The sequence below is a fragment of the Larimichthys crocea genome, chromosome III (genome assembly GCF_000972845.2).
Source record: "Larimichthys crocea isolate SSNF chromosome III, L_crocea_2.0, whole genome shotgun sequence".
Classification (NCBI taxonomy): Eukaryota; Metazoa; Chordata; class Actinopteri; family Sciaenidae; genus Larimichthys; species Larimichthys crocea.
In genome coordinates this window covers 16,129,783-16,151,108 of record NC_040013.1, presented here as the reverse complement: position 1 = coordinate 16,151,108, position 21,326 = coordinate 16,129,783, and the positions used below count along the sequence as shown (strand labels likewise).

The following is a 21,326-nucleotide window of genomic DNA, read 5'->3' as shown; positions in this document are numbered from 1 at the left end:
AGTAAGTGAAGGCAAAATGAAAACATTGCAATTGTGGGTCCCATTGGAAATATTAGAGAAGTGTTGATTAGTACAGCTTCCTTTCTACCAAATTGCCTCTGGTTCTTGAACCAGTTCTGTTCAGGATTCGATTAATGATCTTCTTATTGGCCTGCTTAAACAGTCTGTAGCTAGACAGCTGGTCGGCCTACGCTGCTGTATTTTTATGTCAGTCATAATGGTGTTACTTGAATAGTCTAATATTTTCTGCCACAGATAGACATAGAGATGCAAATGATAGACATAGGTGTCTTCATTAGATTTAATAGCAATCCATGGAACAGCACAAATATCAACATCACCACCAGAGTGACGAGGATCAATGATATGACCCGCTTCTAGATAGCTTCTTCTTCACACACTGGTAAGGTTTCTTAAATGCAGCTTTTCACAACAAAGGAATACACCACAATTTGTTAACTTGAAGTGATAATCCCTCCATGTGTGCACTATAGGTCATAGTAGCAGAATTACAATATAAGCGGTCACAGAACTTTATACTGACAAATAAAAAAAAAAGTCGCCAATTGAATCAACATCTGCAGCTGTCGAGCATCTGCCTACCCAGACAGCCAGGCAGCAACAAGGAGGAGTGCACAGTGTGGTCACAACAGTGAATCCATAGGCAGGGAGAGATTAACTGCACTAATCTTCTAGTGGATAACACCATGGAGAGGATGATGGAGGGGGAAGAAAAAGAGGAGGTTGTGGGAGGAGGGAGCGGAGGAGAAGTTGGAGAAAGATAGACAAAGACATTTAGTGAGATGGGGATTGGACAAAAATAAGATGCAGCATCATGGTAAGAGATTTGTGCCTACAGGAGTCTTTTTCATAAATGTCTTCTTCAAAATGATCGACAACTGGGAATTGCATTATCATATCTTACTGGAAAGAGTCGGACTGCCCACCCCTATCTTTCACTTAATCCACAAGAGACTTATTATGTGTCTTTGTGCTCACTGCATACTGGGCGCAACAATAGAGTAAGACAGAGCTGTGAGTCTTATCAGACTTTAATTATACAACTGGGATGTACGGCTCCATATGAACAGCATACATTAGGCAGCCATTGTGCATCAGACTTCACAGAACGAGATGACAGGCTGCAACGAGGGAAAAGATCTGCAGTGACTCCTCAGGAAGATGAATTTAAGCGCTGTGAGAGGGCTCTGCCATTGATCCAGCTGGCAGTGGCTGAATGTTCAGGGGCCATGAGAGTCACAGGAGTCAAGTCAGCATGTCACAGGCAATTAAACGGTGTCCTCAGGCGCCCCGCGGAGACACCTTCCAGTGAACAGAAGTGCGACAGAAAGCTCTGGATGGAAAACAGAGCAGGGAGACTGAGGCGGCGGCGCGGTCTCAAAGAGGAGAGAGGACCGGCAGATGCAGCCTTTCATGTGGTGATTTAATTTCTCCATCCTGGAAATAACTTCATTAACTGCATCTGTGTTTTATTCATTCATTTCTGTCTGTCTCTGGTTATCTGCTGGCTCTTTACTTGTGTCTCTGTAAACTCTAACCGCAGTCGCTCCTTTAAAAAGAGATTTCAAAATGAACTGTAGCAGCAAAAATTACATTGGTTCCTTTAAATTTATTTTAGCGTTCACAGCTGAGGACTTCTTTGAGTTCAGGTGCACTTTCTGTTCCTGCAGTGCGACAGGCTGAACAAATTTCTGTGGGTTAGTAGGTTAATAGCTATACACTTGTCAGATTAGGTTATACAACAGCCCACGTAATAAGTAAATCAGGAGATTAACACTTGAAAATGTGACTCTCTTAAGAGAACAATCCTGAGTGTACGTTTTCTCATGTGTGTTTTCAGAGAGAGAGCCTCGGAAAGTGAGACACAAGGCCGAAAAAATAACCATGACAACTTTACAGACTGCAGTAAATCTACTCTGGGGAGTTAATCCTGCAAGTTAGCGCTCAAATGATGAGTGAATTAATCAAATACTCGAGTAATTAGATAATTTGGCAAGCAAAAGTGGCAAACATTTAGTGGCGGCAGCTTTGCAATTTGCTGGAAATCTCTGTAAATAAATACCTTAAGGTTTTTTGACTCCTTTTATACTATGCTTTGACATTGAATAGAATAAAATATGAATCAAAACCACTGATGAAATCCATCAAATCAAGTTAGCTAGAGCCCTACTGCTTACAACCAGAGCACAGATTACAGGATAAATAAAACTTTACTTTCACTCATTTTTTTCCAGTTCTCAGTCAGTAATGGTGTTGTATTTTACTGTACACCTGCAGCTAAAAGATGGGATGTTTGCAGAGTTTGTGAGATCTTTCATAAAGTACACTAGTTTGCTGATGCACAGTATTCATACCTTTGTGAAAACTTCTGCCAGAATAGAGAAAATCCCATTTGACCTACATGTTATCTTCCCTCTCCAGCTCCTGCATAAAAGACAGGCTGAGGGAACCTGTTTAGCCTCAGAACATTGACACCGGGATGAACATACGGGCGTGTGCTAGTGTATGTGTGTTTATATGTACAGTACAGTGTGTTTTAATTTGTGTAATGTGACTATCGACTGGATTAACGTGTTTACAGTACAAACTGTGCGTGTCAGAGGGAGATAATTTGTGCATGAAGGAGAAAACACAAACATGGCAGCTGACCGAATCGATTGCACTTGCACCTTTAAAGTCTGTGATAAACCGATCATATCCGACTATATGTGACCACCTTGAGGTTACTCCTCATATACACTCAAGTTACACACGTGTAAACACTCCTTTTCCTGATAATTCAGCTTTTCATGGCTAGTTTACCCAGCTCCAAGGTTTTCTGAGTGATTATCATGGCATTTCCATTTGCAAGCCCCTGGGCCCCGCAGTCTGGAGGAGACGGATTTGGACAGTTTAGATCCATGAAATGTTTGCCTTGCTTCAGGGCCGAGAAACATATTTCCAAATATATTTTAAAACACATCTGAAGAATTTAAATCAAACAGTATTTCTTTGAAGCATTTTTACAGATCAAGTAATGCTGAGTGGAAACAGGTTACCCTGCAGTCTGTCATCACAGCCCAAATGCTTCACATAGACCACCATTTCAAATATAAAAATCCAAGGAACAAAAACAAGTTATGTCACTCAACTCTAGGTGCTTCATTAAACTAGTGAAGACAGCCTCTGGCCTTGAGACTGTGTTGAAGGTTTTTAGTCATGGTGGTCAGTGTTTGATCGTGGTCTCTACAAAGCCCAGTTTAGTGCCCAGGAGCTGTGTGGCGGCGATTATTAAACCATCAAACATCAGAGGAGAGACAGGGAGTCTTCTCCGTCCTTGACTCCGACACACGCTTAACAAAGGAGAAAGCTTCCAGCACTCTCCGTGCTTTCATAAAAATTACATGCAGCATCAAAAGGGCGGGTATCAAGTAACACAGTAGTCAGTGTGTGCGCAGTCACAGAGATATACTGCTAAATATAATGAAAGCGTGAGTGAGTCCCTGTACGTGGGTGTGAATACATGTGTGAATGCGAAAATAAAAGCAACAGCTGTGTCCGTTGCAGCTGGTTTTACAGTAAAACCCAAGTGGCATTGCAGATAGGGTTAAAGAGGTATGATATAATCAAAACAAGCAAGGGCAGCTAAATATGCATTTCCTAGATACACCACCTTTTCTCCTTCTCTGACGACTAGACTGTGCCAGAGCTTACTTTATTGTCAACTCATGCATAATCCATTCGCTGCACACCTTATCAAAAACCCCAGACTCAAACAAATCTGACCGTATTATTCACCAAGGCTGAGAACTGTCAGGGAACTTTTCTTCTTTTCTTCCCTCGAAAAAAAAGAAAAAAAAAAAGCATAAAAAATATTTTAAAAACTGCCTCAAAAAACCAAGAGTCCAAGAGTTTTATGGCCTCCCAAGCTTTTTGAGGCAGTTTTTAAAATACTTTTTGAACCTCAATTTATCCACCCAAACAAGAATTCTGAAGTGGAGGACCACAGTGCATGGATAAAGTGCCCACAAGCACATATCCAAAGAGGATTTCGAACAAGACAAATGAACTTGAGTGGAGCTGGAGGAGAGAGGCCAGAGAGGGGCCAGCAACAGTTAAAGATGTGTTGCTTTCTAAAGGAGCAGCTGACTAACCCTGAATCCTAAGTAGAGGAAAGTTCTGCTTTTTTTCTTGAGGCGCTAAAAGACCAGTTGTGTTGTCTAAGAGGGCCAGATGGGCCTGTGCTCTGTGACTAAACTCTGGGCATGCACACACACACACACACACGCACTTTCCAGGACCTTCAAGCTGATCAGCATTCAAAATAAACACTTGCTGTTTTCCCTCTCCTCCTTTTCCTACACCCTGTTTCTTCTTTCTCCTCTCTCTGCTGATGGTTCCACAGGAGCTGCTACTGTTTATCCACTTATTCCTCAGAGGGGGGAAAGGATGCACAACCAGCAGGAGACATACAAAAGAAGAGAGTGCTGCTGAGCGGAGAGATGGAGGGTTGGATCTTTACACTGTTAGAAAACATGGTGGCACACATATTACAGCTTACAGTTTCACATTTATTTCCCGACAGACGAAGGTAACCTAGCTACGACTGCTCTCAAAGTTTAAACCCTTTAATCCTAACAATGCAATGCGGAAACTCACACCTTTATTTAGCAAGAAATGAAACTGACATGCAACCAGTTTTGAAACGGGTCCCAGTTCACTTTCACTTCTGCAACGACCCGGCATGACTTTGAGCAGTAAACACAGATTAGGCTAGAAATTAAAAAAAATACATCCTAATTGAGCTGTGTGTAAGAAAAGAAAAAAAAAATACATATGTCAGCGTCGGTTTATAGCTTGTGTGTACTATCACTTGAACAACATGAGAGGATGAAACACAACACCATATGCAGCATGAAGAAGCCTCTTAAGAACACCTGTGCTGCTGCACTTAACGCCCAGGATCTATTGTGATCCGATGAGGCCGAGGAGAAAGGGCACGCCACAGACATATTGCCTTAGCACCTCGCTTTGTTTCACAGCTTGAAAAAGCAACTGCGCTCTGAGAGCACTTGACTGTGGTGTTTGATGGTGTTGGAGTACAGGAACAGTGAACGGGAACAGAGACTAAAGACTGATAAGCAACATGTGAGACTGAGAACAAATTTTGGTCATGATGTACATCTGACTTCCTTCATTATTATCAACAAATGAAAAGTGATAACAACTTTATAACAACACTATTTTGAGTGTGTTTTTCTTGTACTTCGAGGTCCTTGGCAACTTTATATTTTGTTAAACTGACAAAATGAGAGTTGTTTGTGCTGAAAATGGTTTTAAAGGTTCTAAACCAAGACAAAAATAGATGCATGTTTGCAAAAATTAACCAAAATTGGTAGTTAGGGGTAATTTTTGTCTGATAGATTGCTTGGGGCCTTTATTTTCTGAAAGCTGTAACTATCCTGACAAAGCAGCAGATGATAAATAAAAGTGGTCTGAGTTGGTGATTATATGGATTCTTCTAAAAGCAGACAATGATTTACAAAGCACCATGAAAAAGGTACCAAATCCTATATCTGGTACCTTTAAGAGTTCACTACTAAACTGCAAAACCAGATGGCCTCTGGGCAGACTTCAACCAGACTCATTAGATGCAAAACCTCAAATGCTCAACCCACAGGCACCACAGAAATAATTTGTTTCCAATGGAAACGTTGTTATACAGGATTCGCCGTGTTGGGATTGATACCCCTGGCATTCAAAAAAATAACTTCCCATTTATTCCGTGATGAATGACCACAGGACACCTGTGATAGCCTTCTCCATTTAATAACTCCCAGACCATTAACTTGGACTTAAAAACTTCTTGCTTTTGTCAACATCTAGTTGACATTTCCACCGGTATTTCTGCAAAGCATTCAAGGTTCTTGTAACAAAGAGTTTAAAAAAGAACAAATTTCAGGCTGTCAAATCTCGTTAAAAAACAATGACACTAAATATATAAATACAAAAGAAACAGACATGATAATAAAGATTTTAAGCCATCTGGCAGACATTTCTTTCTGTGGGTGTATGAGTGACAGCAACTTAATGTGGCGCTAATATGAAAACAGTCAACTCTGGCACTTGAAACGATGATAAAACAAATACTGTGACAGAATCATATTTATGGTTTGTTTGCTACGGTTAAAACTGCGGGAATCATTTTCATAGTGCAGAAAAATGAATGGTAGCCAATAACTTTCTGACTAGAGGGAGAATAAATGGGCATTCGGCAACTTTATTTAATGTATGCATTCTCATGAATAGTGTATTTTGAGCAGACTCTAAGAGTAAGTAATGGTAATCATAGATGTCAAAGCCTGGGTCAAAATTACTTCTTCATTAAGGTAAAGGGGCCTACGTCATCACGGTTACAACAATAACCATGTGGTTAAGGTTCGGGAACAACTGCAATTATAGTAAAAAAGAAACCAATATTGACTGTCAGTAAGAAACAGGAAACGAATGGCAGTCTCTTGTGTTAAAGTTGACTTACATTAAGCTGGCCCATCCAGCTCTACTTCCTCCCACTGTGTCTGACATTGTTGTTCTATTAAAATGTCACACTACTTCCTCTTTTGCTCCCAGTCGACAAAACTCATAATTCCTACAGCCACTTTTGGGATTTTGTCACTAAGCAAAAGTCATGTGCTGAAACAAGTGATGCTCTCCTTTTACTCAAGACCGTCTCAAACTTTTTCTCTCTCTACTCTGTTGGACTTTTGGGATCTGTGCAGATGTTGAGTCATAAATATTAAATGTGCGTGATATAAGATTAGTCAGTTAGTTGAGCTAAGAGCTATTGGAGAAGACAACTACACATTGGGGGATAAAACTACTCCATAATCCTCAGCTGTGTCTGCAGCCTTTCGAGCTTGTGACCTGATTTGGCTTGCGTAAGTCTTCACATACCTGCTTGTCCTTGTCCTTTGCTTTCCCACTGCCTGACACCCGCGATGAGGTGACATCACGGGGGATGACAGAGATTTGGTGCAGTGGCATGTTCATCCCAGCAGAGCCAACCAGGGACGCTCACACACACACTTCCTGTCCTGCTGCCAAAGCAAAGGGCATGATGGTCTGAACTTTGACACCTTGCCCTCACTGCCCTATAGGAGACACACAGAGGACAGTTGGAGTTTAGCAATGACAAAATCACATCAAAAAAGGTATAAAAACCGCAAAACATACTGTACAACACAGGTCCACATTAAGAAAATAAAATAAAAACAAGAAATGAAAGTCCTGAAGTGACACAGCTGCATTTTACAGCAGCTGACCTTTTCTACCACTACTGTTCTTCAAATGTTTTTAGTTCAGAACCAAAAAATTATTTAGATTAGATGAGGACAGGACGGCATTCGGCATCAGACTCAACCTCTGGAGTCACTCTATTCATACACTGAGCATGTTTTATTTATAGTTACATAACTTGATTCATATACTAACTAAAGACAAGCAGAAAAACATTTCAAACATTTCAAAAGTGCTAATGTGGGTCCTTCACACAGTATCTCCTGTAGACCATAAAAACTCTTTGAAATATAATTTGAAAATGTAAAACTTGAACATTAATATTTTATTGATTTACAGGCATAAATTAACTATCAATATAATTTTTTCTGACAAGCTGCAACTGCTATGAAATGAAACTGATGTAAAAGTTCCAAAAATGGGGCGGTCGGTAGTGTAGTGGGCTGTGCGGCCGCCCCGTGTGTAGAGGCTACAGTCCTCGCTGCAGCTCGCCCCGGTTCGAATCCCACATCGGACGGCCCTTTACTGCAAGTCACTCCCCCTCTCTCTGTTCCCTGCTTCCTGTCTATCTTCAGCTGTCCTATCATTAAAAGGCATAAAGGCCAAAAAAATAATCTTTGAAAAAGTTTCAAAAAATGCAGTTCCCTCGAGCGGCCACTTGAGCCTGGCTACAGAAGAAGCAAATCTCGTTAAGCCCCCATATTTAAATGCTCAACTTCACAGCAGAAATAAACATGTTTACAGCCTGGTACAACATAATAAATAATAACAACCACACTCTGAGCATCACAACAGCTCTTCAGAAACCTGTGGGTGACGTCACGGATACAACGTCCATGTTTAAACAGTGAAACAATATTGTGAACTGTTCCATAACGATACTTTGAGTGATTATGACTAAAGATTTGTACTGTGTCATTTGTCTAAGATTTTGAGTTTCTTGGTAGTTTTATACTTGAGTTAAAAGCTTGTGCTGAAAAAAGGATAACATGGATGTGAAAGATTTTAAAAAGGTGCTAAACAGACAAAAATAGATGCATATGTCTACAAAAATTCAGGGTAATTTTCTTTAGTTTTTTAAACCATAGAAGAAGCCTAAAAACGCAGACTCATCAACTTTTACATCAACTTTTACTGACTTCCAGTAGTGTCAGAAACTTCAGCCTGTTCTCAAACCACTGAAGGCACAGTCGTCTCTTGTGATTTCTCAGAGAAAAACAGAAGTTTGTCTCAGAATAGCACTAGCACATAGTAATAAATGATCATAGAGGTGATCCCCGAAGTGTGTAATAAATCAATACAGAGGTGATCCCATATGTGCAGAAATTCTTAAGACCTGGAGATTCAAAGCCATGATTTCCACAAAAGAGAGCTGTGGTGCGAGTGGCTCCCTGTCTTTCTTGGATAGTTTCAGACAGAAAGAGCCATGAAAGCAGCGGCGGCAGCATGAGGCTGTCATAGACAGTTACACAAGGGTTTACATATGGGTCATTTTAACTTCAGTTAATGCAGCCATCTGTACTGCCACTGACTGCAATTAAGCTTTAGCTTCTTCTCACCACTAGGTTGTGGGTGTGTGTGTTTCCCAAGCAAACCCTCAAGCTCTACAGTATGAAAATGACAGGATTAAGAAACCAAAAATCAAGCAGACAGATGGCAGGTCAGTGAAATGGCAGTAATCAGAAACCAGCGTTGATGGCAGGAAAGGGAGGGGAGGGTGGCTGGTGGTGTAGCGTTTAGACTGAGAAAGCCACACTGACGAGAAGCTTGAGAGCCAGAGATGCCACTTCAGTTCAACACCGCACTGTCTCTGTTAAGTGTTTATCAAGATGGTGATTATGCTCATGCGAACTCACTAACACACAGTCGGTGGTCATATATCAGCTTCTTGTGCAACAGCTGGCAGTCTCAGCTCAATGCCAAACAGGGTCGGGTGGCGGGTCATGTGTTAATAAAGCACCCAGTAATATGTTTCTACAAGAAATTGTAAGCAAGTCCTGGATGCAGTGGATGAATCAGGAACGCAGTGAAGGGTGAAGTGGAATGACAAACCTCATCACATAAAAAACTAATTTAAAACAAATAGAAAATGTATTGTTTATTCAGAACAATCTCACATTTGATCAAATCACAAATCAAATTGTACTTTCACTGTTTTTCTTGGACTGAAAACAACTCCTGCGTGATGATGGTGCCTTCACATATCTGGTCATAAACTAAGGTAAGATGTGACATGAAGGGAAAACAACTTAAAATGCATTGTGCAACTCTTTGTTGTAAAATGAGAAATAAATGGTCCTTGATATTTTAATGTGGAAGGATGAGTTGTAAAAACAAAAACAAAAAAAGTGGTTTTTCAAGTTTTAAAGAGCAGACTATAAAAAAGGGATTCAGATCAACAGTCAAAGTTTGACAAGTAACATTTTACTTTATAGAAATGTTGTTATACAAATGTTATACAGCCATCATCATTTTTTTTTAGAAAAATGGTTTCAGAGACTTGGACAGTCTGTGCTCTAAAGCTCATCTGGAGGCTTGCTGTCTTTTTAAAACTTTATTTGTTATCAAATTGAGTTCATAAAGTAGCAAGGTTAACTCAATACCACAATGTGGAAAGAAATATATGCGCAGAAAGAGAAAACACTCATGACTGACATTTCTGTCTTAAGCAGCTGATTCACATGCCAGTAAAACCCCACAGTGTTTGCTACACAGCACAGTCTGCCAGAGGGAGAAAAACAACATCACTGACAATTCACTGCTGGATTTACCGAGCTAATGCAGGAGGCAGTTTGCCCTTTACTGTATGCAGAGGTCAGGATGGTGGAGAACTGGAGTTCTTCAGATCCTGGTGCAAAAGATGACTCATCTTTTTTTTCCTAACTAATGCTCAACCCAAAGCTGAAAATCCATTCTGCATTTTTAAAAGCCTGTTATGATGCAGCTGCATGTGGTGGATGTTGTCTAGCTCTGCTGCCAATGCACTGTAAACAGGAAACCAATAATAAAAACCTAGGATGGCTTGTTTGCATGCAGCCACCAATCAATCATTCAACTACTATTTATCTGCACGCCTTGATTCCTTTCTGAAGCCACCAGTTGTGGATTTTGTGGCTTGAATGCAAGAGCGGTGAAGTCATTTAATATCCCATTTGGCAATTTTATCTTCATCATGATTCATTATGTGACCTTGCTATGAGTCAATAGGCTATGGCTGACAAATACAGGTCGCTTTGATGGGATGAGAGCATGCAAAGTCATGCGTGTAGGTGTGTGCGTGTGTGTGCGTGTAGGTGTGTGTGTAGCTAATGAGTTACAGTAAATGAGTGTGGGTCAGGGGACAAGGTTACCCTCCTGAGGGTATCACATGGTAGCATCATTCAAGGTCCTACTGCAACTGTATTAATTACAAAGCGGCTATTCTTGTGTAATTTTCCTATGTGGTGAAATAAGGTGGTGCCTGTTGTGTATTCGCGCACCACATTTGCAGAGATGTGGTTCACTCAAATGTTTTTACAGCAGTCCAAAGAAACAACCAGCAGAATTCATGACTGCGGCCACAACACAGCCTCCTGCTGCACCAGTGAGCTCGTTACTATACATCTAAAGAATAACAACTGCAGTAAAATCCTCCACTCCACACTTAATTGGCATTGTATTTCAAGCCTCTGCTGGACTGAGGCGTTGCACTAATGGAGCGAGAGATGTGCAGGACAGACAGTGAGGATTACGCTCTCGAGCCATATACATGTAAACATTCAGTGCGGCGCTGTAGCGCAGATATTTTTAGGATTAATAAAGCTAAACTCAATCTGTCAATCAAGCTGTCAGAAGGTCTCTTCGATGTGAGATCAGGCCGTTTCCAGTTGTGCATGTGCACGTCCTCCGGGCTGACTGCCAGTCAAAGAGTTCACTGCAACAATATTAATAGCTGCAAATCCTGCAGCAATCCAACCAATCACACGCGTCATGTGGTTACAATCTGATGCTCAACTGTTGCCATGGCAGCAGCTCCAGGGGTCAGTTTAAGATGTTAAGGGGACGATGTTAAGTCTGACTCAAACTCCTGCTTGATAACGAAATATTATTAGTTACCAGCCAAGTTGTTGCATGTTATGTACTGTAGGAAGGTGTCTTCTATCATCCTAATGACACTTGCTAAGCTCCATTTGGCCAAATGTTTCTCTAACTGGTAGAAAAAGCAAAGTCTAAAATATTTTCATTTGATGGAGTGGTTTGGCTTTCTTACAAGCCCCTTGCTGAGCGCTGCTGCGATGGGAGTTCACCCCAGAGAACAAGAAGGTCGCCTCTATGCGACTGAGAGTTGCTGCAGGGAAGTCTCTGACTGATTATATGCTTATGCACCAAACAGTAGTTTAGAGTATCCGGCTTTCTTGGAGTCGCTGTGTGGTGTCCTGGAAGGAATTTCATCCAGTGACTCTATGGGTCTACTGGGAGACACTCGACATGGGTAAAGATGGAGAAACCTGAAAGTGAGGGATTTGGACCATGTCCCCTTGAATATTCATGTAGGGGGTACTGAGGGAGTATGTGGTACTGGGGCCATTGTTACAAGCCTTTGTGGAACCAAAGTGAGCGGACTCCGCCAAGGTTGCCCCTTGCCTCTGATTCTGTTCATGATATTCATGGACAGGATATCAGGATGCATCAGAGTTGAGGAAAGTGTTCTTTTTGGGGACCTTGGCATTGTGTTTCTGCTTTTTGCGGATGACATGGTTCTGTTGGTTTTATCAGAGCATGACCTTCAACACTTACTAGGGTGGTCTGAAGTGTGAAGTGGCCGATATGAGATTCAGCACCTCCAGGAAGGAGGCCATGGTTCTCTGCCAGGAAGCAGTGGAATGAGCTCTTCCGGGCTGGGAGTTAGTTGGTGCCCCAAACAAAGGAGTTTAAGTATCTTGGAGTCTTGTTCACGAGTGAAAGCAGCAGTAAAGCAGACATCATACTGGACCATTGTGCGCAAGAGGAAGCTGAGCAGGAAGACTGGACAGAAGCTCTGGGTTTTCCGGTCCATCTTCGTTCCAACCCTCACCTATGGGGATGAGCTTTGTGTAGTGACCAAAAGAATGAGACAGCGGAGTGGCCAATATGAGTTGGGCTCAGCCTTAGAAATAGGGTGAGGAGCTTGGACACCAGAGGAAGCTTAGAGAAGAGCTGCTGCCCCTCCACCAGAGGTGGGTCAGGCATTTCATTAGGATGCCTCCCGGGTGCCTTCCTTTGGGCACGCCCAACTGGCAGGCCCAGAACTGGCTGGAGGGACTATATAGCCCATCTGGCCTGGGAAGGCCTCAGGCCCCCCTAGAACGAACTAGAAGTCATTGTTGGGGAAAAGGATGTCTGAAATGACCCGACCCGAAAGGAAAGTGGCTTTTAAGCAGATAATGTGATTTTGCACATATTTATTATATTATGATACTATAAAAAAAATAACCTCACACACAGACAAGGGCTTCAAAATATGACTGTAGCTTCTCCCACTAAAGTCTATTTATTATAAAGAAATGCAATTCAGCTCCTTACCACTCTGCTCCTACGCCAGGTAAATCACAGTCCTGTCTCCTCCATGTTCTGCTCAGCTGAGCTCTGCTGTTATTCAGTTTGCCAAAAGGCCCCCTCTGTGTCCCTGCTGTCAGATCAGACTGAGATATGGCTGCCTGTGTGCAACCGGGCAGAAAAACTTGCCTGTGTATCAATCAATCCTACCATTACTGTACTATAGCTATAGTCTATATTTAAAGAGGTGCCTTCCCTTCCAAAGATTGGTGGGTTATAAAAGAGATTGGACAGATTAGTGTCAAAAAATGTTAAATTAAACCAATATTACAGATATATTTTAGGTTAGAAGTTAGTGAAATGTGTGCGTTTGTTATGCCTTATAATCTGTGACTTTATGCTGATGTGACAGCTTTGGAGAATAATTTGGAAACTAAAAGCAAAGATAAAGTACTGACTTGATGGTCGTAGTAACTACAGTTGACTATGTGGTGTTCCTCATTAAGACAGTTCTCATAAATTTTACTCCCACAGAAATGTACTGTGTTCATTTGGCAGGTACAATTAAGTGCTTAAAATGTTTATTTCTTGCTTTGATTGCTGTTCCCTCTGGGGATGTCACTGAATCATTTTATGAGAGGAATTATTTATAGATAGAAAAAAAATAAAAAAACACAGATATGGCTGTACGTTGGACTGGTGCCCCTAATGAAAAGGTACAAGTCAGGGAAGAGAAGAGGGGTATTAATTTCATCATGGCACAGTTTCTATAGCTGTGTGTTGGCAGCAACAATTGAGCTTAATGCCCTGCCAGAACACACACACACACACACACACACACACACACACACACACACACGATGCCAGTTCAACCTGATCGACTCCTCTGATAAAGCCTGATGCGGTTCCACACACAAGCATACACAGTAGTTCCTTATATACGTTTGGATAAATTTAACCGTCACTGACATTGTATAGTTTCGGAAGCATGCACACACAAACACACAGGCCCGTGGTGCACTGAGCTTGAGGACTGGTAAATACATGAACACTTTTTCATAACATACATGGAATAAATTATCATAATGTTTTTTTTTTGTTTTTTTTTAGCTCATTGTCATTTCAAATATAGCTGCATCATTTATCAGCAACAGCACCGTCTGAATATTACTGCAGCTTCTTCTCTGCTGCCTAAATGTCTCCATGCCTGTTTACCCTACATGCAGGATTCATCAAAAGCATTAAAATATATTTAAATAAACTGCATTGCTTAATGCCTCTGTTAGCTTCCCTTTTTGATTATATCTTAATGAGTCCCAGTTTGCATGTGATTAATTGTGTGGTTGGTGAAACAAGCTCTACATACATGGGATAAACAGAAAATGCAACGCTGATAAAGTTCTGTGGGGATTTTATCAAAATGTATATAAATTACTTTAATTTTCCATATACTCTTTCTCAGTTGCTAAGGAGGCATGAAGGGCAGCCAGTGCAAAAGGCATACACAGTTTCAAGTAAGCACACATACTGATAAACACTGTGTGAAACTGTCAGGAAACTTCCTCTTCTGTAAAGGAAGAAGCATCTATTGATTTACAGTAAATGTTTCAAGTTCAGTAACACTACGACCAGAATAGACACACTGCCTCTGCCTTTCACAGAAGTGGTCAAAGTTCAGTTAAATCAATTATTTATACAATTATTTCACTGAATCCTTGTTGAATTCCCCAGCTTAGTGCGTGTTAGAGACCCTGATGCCAGCCACGTGGAAAGATCCGCCTTCAACCACCCTCAATCAATTTTCCAAGAGGCATGATAAGAGCTGCTTCGTTCATCCAGTTTCCAGGTAAAACGATGTGAAATGACTTTCACTTTGTTGCCAAATTCAATATGTTTGAAATGCCAAAAATTTGGGGTATTTTTACATCAAAATATTACTTTAACTTCTCAGACATGCACTAAAAAAACTAATCCAATAAAAACCACAAACAGTGGAATCATGCAGGACGATAACTTCACCAAACTACTCCTCTAATTTAAGCCCCAAAATTAGATTACGCATTTTTGTGTGTTGAAATCTAAAAAACAGTTTTCTCCCAAGACACCACTTCCACTTTACTTTACTTTTTTATTTTTAAAGAATGAATTCCAAATAATTCAAATGTCGTAACAGTTCATGCATTTATGGCCATGTTCAGGACTTTTTGGTAGTTCCTCCCACTTTATTTCCAAGAAGAAACTGCTTAGCAAAGACATTTACTTCATTCACTTCTAAACATTTTTAGATTTCCAGTTTTATAAAGATTAAGCAAACGATATATAATGTGCAATTTAGTGAGCTTTGGAGGTGCTGGTAGGTGGATTTGGTTACCTACTTCCAGTGTTTATGCTAAACTAAGATAATCTTCTTGTTGTGCATGTAGTGTTAAACTACATTATTGCACCAATAAAAAGTCTAATGCAAGCTTAAAAAAGTACAAATTGACATTCTGAATTTGGTTCCAGGTTAGCAAAAACCCTAAATTCACTTAAGCTAGAACAAATCTCTGACTGAATCTTCTATCTCTTCCCACTCTTTATTAACAAGAGAACAATGCAGAAAATATTCATCTAGCGGGCCCTGAATTTCTATCTGGCAGTTTTACCAGTTGAAATGACAAACATTTCCAGCAGCCGATTATATCAGCTGTAGCCTCTAGTTAATTAACAGTAATTAACTAAGTACTTTACCTAAAGGTCAACCTGACTCTCTGGTTATTGTCTATTGTTGTGTACATTAGGCTACCACTCAGAAATGCAGTATTTATGCCTTGTCATCCAACAAAAAGGTGAGCTCAAATGAGTGTTTTGGTTAATGATAGCTTTGTTTATTGTCAACTCTGACCATGGATAGATTATATAGGGGATTTGAAAGCATTTACATTTAATTAAATGTGACATATGAAAAGGTATTTAAACAACATGTTACAGAGAGAAGACTATACCATAGCATGAAAGTAATGCAGCCAGACCAGGTGTAAGTCAAAGAGGAATTGTATGGTTCTTTAGATGAGTGATTTTACTGGTGGGGAAATTTTATTTACATGCTGCTAACCTTACAAGCTGTCAAGACAAGGCAGAAAATAAACACTAAATACCAGTAAAGGAAACGGAAAACACAACATAAGGCGTCAATGCATGGCTGATTCAAAAGAGGACTTAAGAGTTTTGGCAGGATACAGCTCTCTGTGTGTGTGAGCGTGTGTGATGGCAAGATAGGATAAAGGAAGAGTAAACGGAGAGCATGGGATGAGTAGTAATTTTAGCTGGAAGATCAGAATCAAATATCTGCAGAGAAAAATGCAAACATCAAAAATCTAAAATGTGGAGACAGGAACTGAAATTGTTAGACAGGGCAGCCACTTACATTGTAGACACTCCACAAAACACACACACTGAGTATGCAGCTTTTGTAATCTCTTCGCTACAGCTGGGACTGTGAAGGGGAAGTAGAACATAGCACACAGAGGAAGCTGTGCAGAGGAGCTACTGACTTTATTCTATGTTGGCCAATTTGAACATCAACGCAGAAACAGATGGAAAAATCTTCCTCTCTGTCCCAATCAGAGTCAGATCTAATCCCAATTAGCCTGTAGTTGGAGAATGTTTATGATAACCTGCTTACTTGTTTGATACAGATACACGCAGGTACAGATTCACATTTGCATTTTGGGAATCAAGCCAGAGCTGACGTCCAGATTGAGTTACAGTGAGTAGTTGCATCCTCTAGATGTTGATTTTTTTTCTTTTAATAAACATTCCTTACAGCAACAAGAAAATGCAATTTAATCAAAATAAAAAAGCAACTGGCTTTCATTTCTGACATATTCGCAGCAGTATTGAGGTCTACACTGTACTGGGCTCCATTTTTGTCGATCTGCTGTATGCTTCTGGTCAAGTCTGAGGCTGGTGAGAAAAGTTGTGTGAAAGCCTGCTGTTATTTTTAATGAGGTGCTGCCAAAACTGACAGATGTAACAGTGGGTGATGTGTGACACTACAGGACTTATGTTGTGGATTTCAATTTGTGAAAGTGGCATGAACATGGCATTAAACACATCCCTTCAGATGCACTGCCTCGGTTTTCAAACTACCTTATGCAGAGGCACAAGCCAATTACCTGCTGATTATTTTCTCATTTCATTTTGAAAAGTGCTTAGCCCAAGATGTTATCTTCAGATATTCAACATCCTATAATTCAAGACAAGGAAAAAGCATCAAATTCCCACCTATCGCCAGCTGGAACCACAAAATGTTGGGCATTCTTCACAATTAAGTGATTACTGAAACAGTTTGCAGCTCTACAACTAATTAATCAGCTCAATTCTGAAGCAATAATGACTCCATGACTCTTAACACAAAAGGTGTATTAGTTTAGTCAAGTATAAAACAGAAGCCTTCATCATCACAAGTCAACTAACCATGACGCAAAAAGCCAGCATAGCAACTATTTTGACGGTCTTGCAAAAATGTCAGGACTTGCTTCCTCTATTTCACATATTTCAAACTCTTTTTTCTTATGAAGATGAAATTGCTTCACTCTGTTAAGTCCAAAGAAGCTGTCCACTCATAAAATACCCAAGAATTTATAATTACATATTGAATTAACCTTTTATTGCTCTAAAACACATTTTCTTTACAGATAAGCAATTCAAATCTGCAGTCAATGAAGGAGACATGACATTAACAGGGACAGTTGCATACTAACACACCGGGATATTCTGGAACTCAGGCCAAAGAAGCCATTTTTACACATGATTATTGGTGTGATGCCAGAATAAACATGTAGGACAGCATTTACTGTAGTTAGACTTCCACTTACCAACAAGCACCTCCTAAAAATAGGATAAAGCAACGCAGACTAAATGCTCAGAGGTCATCACAAGACCTCTCACAGCAGTCAGTTGCTTTTTCTGACAGTGGAAGGTTACTTCACACTGTTTACTTCATACCAAACATTTTAACTGAAGGGTTTCCACATTTCCTCATACCTGCTGTTATACGAGATGATAAAGTATCACAAGGCTTATGCTTAAAAAAAAAGTCCCAACTTAGATGTGGACTCATGAGGAATTCACTTACAGGCTCAGGGAACCTTAATATTGCATCTGGTGGCAGAGACATATTTTCTCACTTATCTAATGGTATCTAGGCACTTTTTAAGCAGTTTCAGGACGTCCTCGTAGTCTTGAGGTTTAAAGGCCTAATGTTCCTGTTTCAAGTCTGGCCAAGGACCTTTGTACCATATTATCCACCTGCACCCCTTCTCTCTCTCTCTCTCTCTCTCCGCCCTCATTTCCTGTTAACTCTCTATCTAATAAAAAGGACAATATGCCCTCAAAATACTTTTAAAACATCAATAAACAACACCAAGGTCTGTGGATTATCCTGAGTAAGTGGGACATCTTTTCTAGAAGTTGCTCCTGTGTGTTTTTTCCAAGCTTTCCAAGCACCACACATCACTACACAGACACTCACTTTCATTTTGGGCTGAAACTAACGGTTATTTCATCACTGATTAATCTGCTATTATCTCAATTAACTGGTTAATCATCATGGAAACAATTACAAGGCAATGATAATGAAGTGAAAATGTTCAACACTGCTGATCAACACTGCTGTGAAAATGCAAACAAGATATTCAGTTTATTAGTTATGACAAAGAAAAGCAGAAAATTATCACTTGAGAGGTTAGAACAGGAAGATTTAGATTTTGCCTAAGACTCACTGAAATGATTATTTAATTATCAAAATAGTTGCTGATTATTATACATCCTGTTAACTGGCTAATTGATTAATGAGCTATTTTTTTCTGCTCTACTTCCACTGGATTACGAGAGAAAAGAAGTGTCTCTACAGATGAAACATTTGTGTTTGGGTCGATGAGTCATGGTGCACATATTGCGATGTGTTATTCATCACACAACATTTGACACATCAAGACACGTCCTGATTTAGACCCTCATTCTCCTCCTTTTGCTCACAGCAGCCATGTTCAAGGTAATAGACCAAATGAAGAAGATGTCAGGCTGGTTTGACAAAGCAACGCAGCATCCTCCACACGCACCACTCATCCCTTCGTAATGGGGACAATCAGACCTACGTGGGTCCAAAATAACCCACCCTTGAGTCTGTACATCTGGGCAACACTAAACACACACAGGTTACACAAGTTTAACACACAATGCTGTCGGTCAAATCATCGGCCATGAGGCTAAAAATGGTTACAGAGCCATAATCACCACATTTGTCTGCGATGTCAGGCTGGTTTGATAAAGTCTTAAAAATCTCACATTTAACAGCTTCTGTTACATCAGATTCATAACCTGAGACCTCACAGGACTGCTGCCTAAATCCCTCTCTGGACACCACACACACAGCAACTTGCACTCTTTCAACTGGATTAATATTCTTCAGACAAACTCATTTGGTGCTCAAAAAAACTAATTTAAATCTAATACACTAGATTATGTCTACAAAATCAATTTGTACAAGCAATAACAGGATGAATTAATTATTTAAAACAAGATTAATGACTAATTCAAACACACTGAGGATTGAATTAAAATGATCAAAAGGCACAGTAGAGATTTAGAGCTGGAATTATTTTTGCTGCTGTAACAGGGGTCTGTCTCTGACATGTAATTTGATAAGATTTAAGTCATAAATACACTACACAAAAAAAAGGCCTACCACTAGTCTGCACCAACCAATGTGGAAAAACAGAGAAGTCAAGACATTTAGTTATAAAAACTCATTTCATATTTATCATGAGACGACAGTGGGGAGGAAGGGACCCCTTTCTCATAGCACCAATCCATGTTAAGAGCAGCTGATTATATTGCTAGTGTTTACAAATACTTGAGATAATTGTGCATGATAAAATTCCAAGAGAAGACCCCAAAGAACGTGACAACCGGTATTTAAAATACAATGTCATCTAAAACCCTTTTCTTTGTCTGCATGGCCACAGTGGCTGCTGTTTCTTGGGCCAATTACCCATATGTTCCCTCTAGTTAGTCCAAAAAAAAAATCCTGCTGCTGAAGCTGCAAGTTTGGGAGCAAATATAGAAACTTTCATGAAATGCCCAAGTCACTCTTGTATAATATCAATGAGACAGACAGTGGTAGAAAAAGAAGCATTGCATTTACAAGGAAAGGTCACAAATATTTAGCATACCACTCATACAAGATTTTCTTTCTTCACTCCAAGGCAGCTAAACCAAACAGACAAACTCGACTAGAAATGTGCTTGGGTTCATCATTCAGCAATCGTGAAGTTTGGGAAGGCTGATCCTTTCCAAAAAAAATAGGGATTGGCAGTGCAGCTAAATGCATCAAGCTGATAACTGAGACTGTATAGGGCTGTATACCTCAGAGGTTGGTTGTTTGTGTCTCAAAATATTTTATTAAATTTTAAGAATTTCTAACTATTTTAGCACTCTATTGACTGACTGTATAGACATTTTGGTGCAGATGTAACCAATAGTTGGCGGTATACTGTATTGCAGGCAGCTCACCTAGATTTGCCTGACCTGGTCTTGGTTTGATTCAGTGCAGTGGTGAGAGGCTTATTCAAACTGAGCAGGCTGCTATCAGCAAGACATGCTGAAGTATCTTCTCTATATACCACAAAAACTGTGTTAGCATTAAAATTACTGCCAAAAAATGTTCTGCTCGTGCCCTTTGAGCAGTCGCATAAAGGGCCTCTCCATCTCCAAGTCCCAGTACATCTGTGCTTGGGTTAGATAATATATTACATTGCACAGTGTGGTTTAATTATCTTGAACTTTGCAGATGCACATGTTGAAGTCTAGCTGGATTAAATGCAGAGAGGAACTTTTGATCATGTAATATTATGAAAATGATGATTCTTACTTGTTCAAAAACTTAATATTTAAAGTGAATATGGCAAATGTTAGACTAGCACTACCCACATGAACACACAAGGAGACAAACACTTTAAACCAGTGTGTGTCTGAATACATTTAAAGTTCTGACAAAGAATGATTTTGGGAAGCATGTGTGCAATGATGAATTGCCTATCATAAAAGTTTCTGCAAGTTGATTGTTTTTACTCCAACAAAAATAAAGAAAATGGATGCCTGGCTTTCAGAAATCTAATCAAACATAATATGCTGTAGAAAACAGTGCATAGTGACGTAAAGCAGCAAACAGTATATTGCATTAGTTTAAAAGACTGGAGCTGGAAGAAGCTTTGCTCTTATGAATCTTTTGACCATATACAAGTTATAAAGTCTTCAGTAGCAGAAAGAGTGAACAGCATGCATGTTTTTCAAGGCTCTTTTGTACAATAATACTGTATATGTAGCAGTCTGAATAAATAAAACCACAGTACATCAAAATATACCGTAGTCACATTGCAAATGGACAGACTGTCGACAGATGCAGACTTCTATATAAATGAACTCCACAGACAGCGTCTGTTCTTAATGCAGAACAATTTCCATCCAATTTT

At 40.0% G+C, this 21,326-nt stretch overlaps 1 protein-coding gene across 2 annotated transcripts in view; it reads right to left on the bottom strand.

Moving 5' to 3' along the window:
• marchf8 (membrane-associated ring finger (C3HC4) 8) overlaps nt 1-21,326 on the bottom strand; it is a 77,456-nt gene that overhangs the window by 50,011 nt on the left and 6,119 nt on the right. For both annotated transcript variants that reach the window (XM_027278501.1, XM_010744807.3), the window contains exon 2: nt 6,955-7,151. In XM_027278501.1, the coding sequence (XP_027134302.1) occupies nt 6,955-7,050 (96 nt within the window). In that variant the 5' untranslated portion in view covers nt 7,051-7,151. The remainder of the gene's footprint in view (nt 1-6,954; nt 7,152-21,326) is intronic.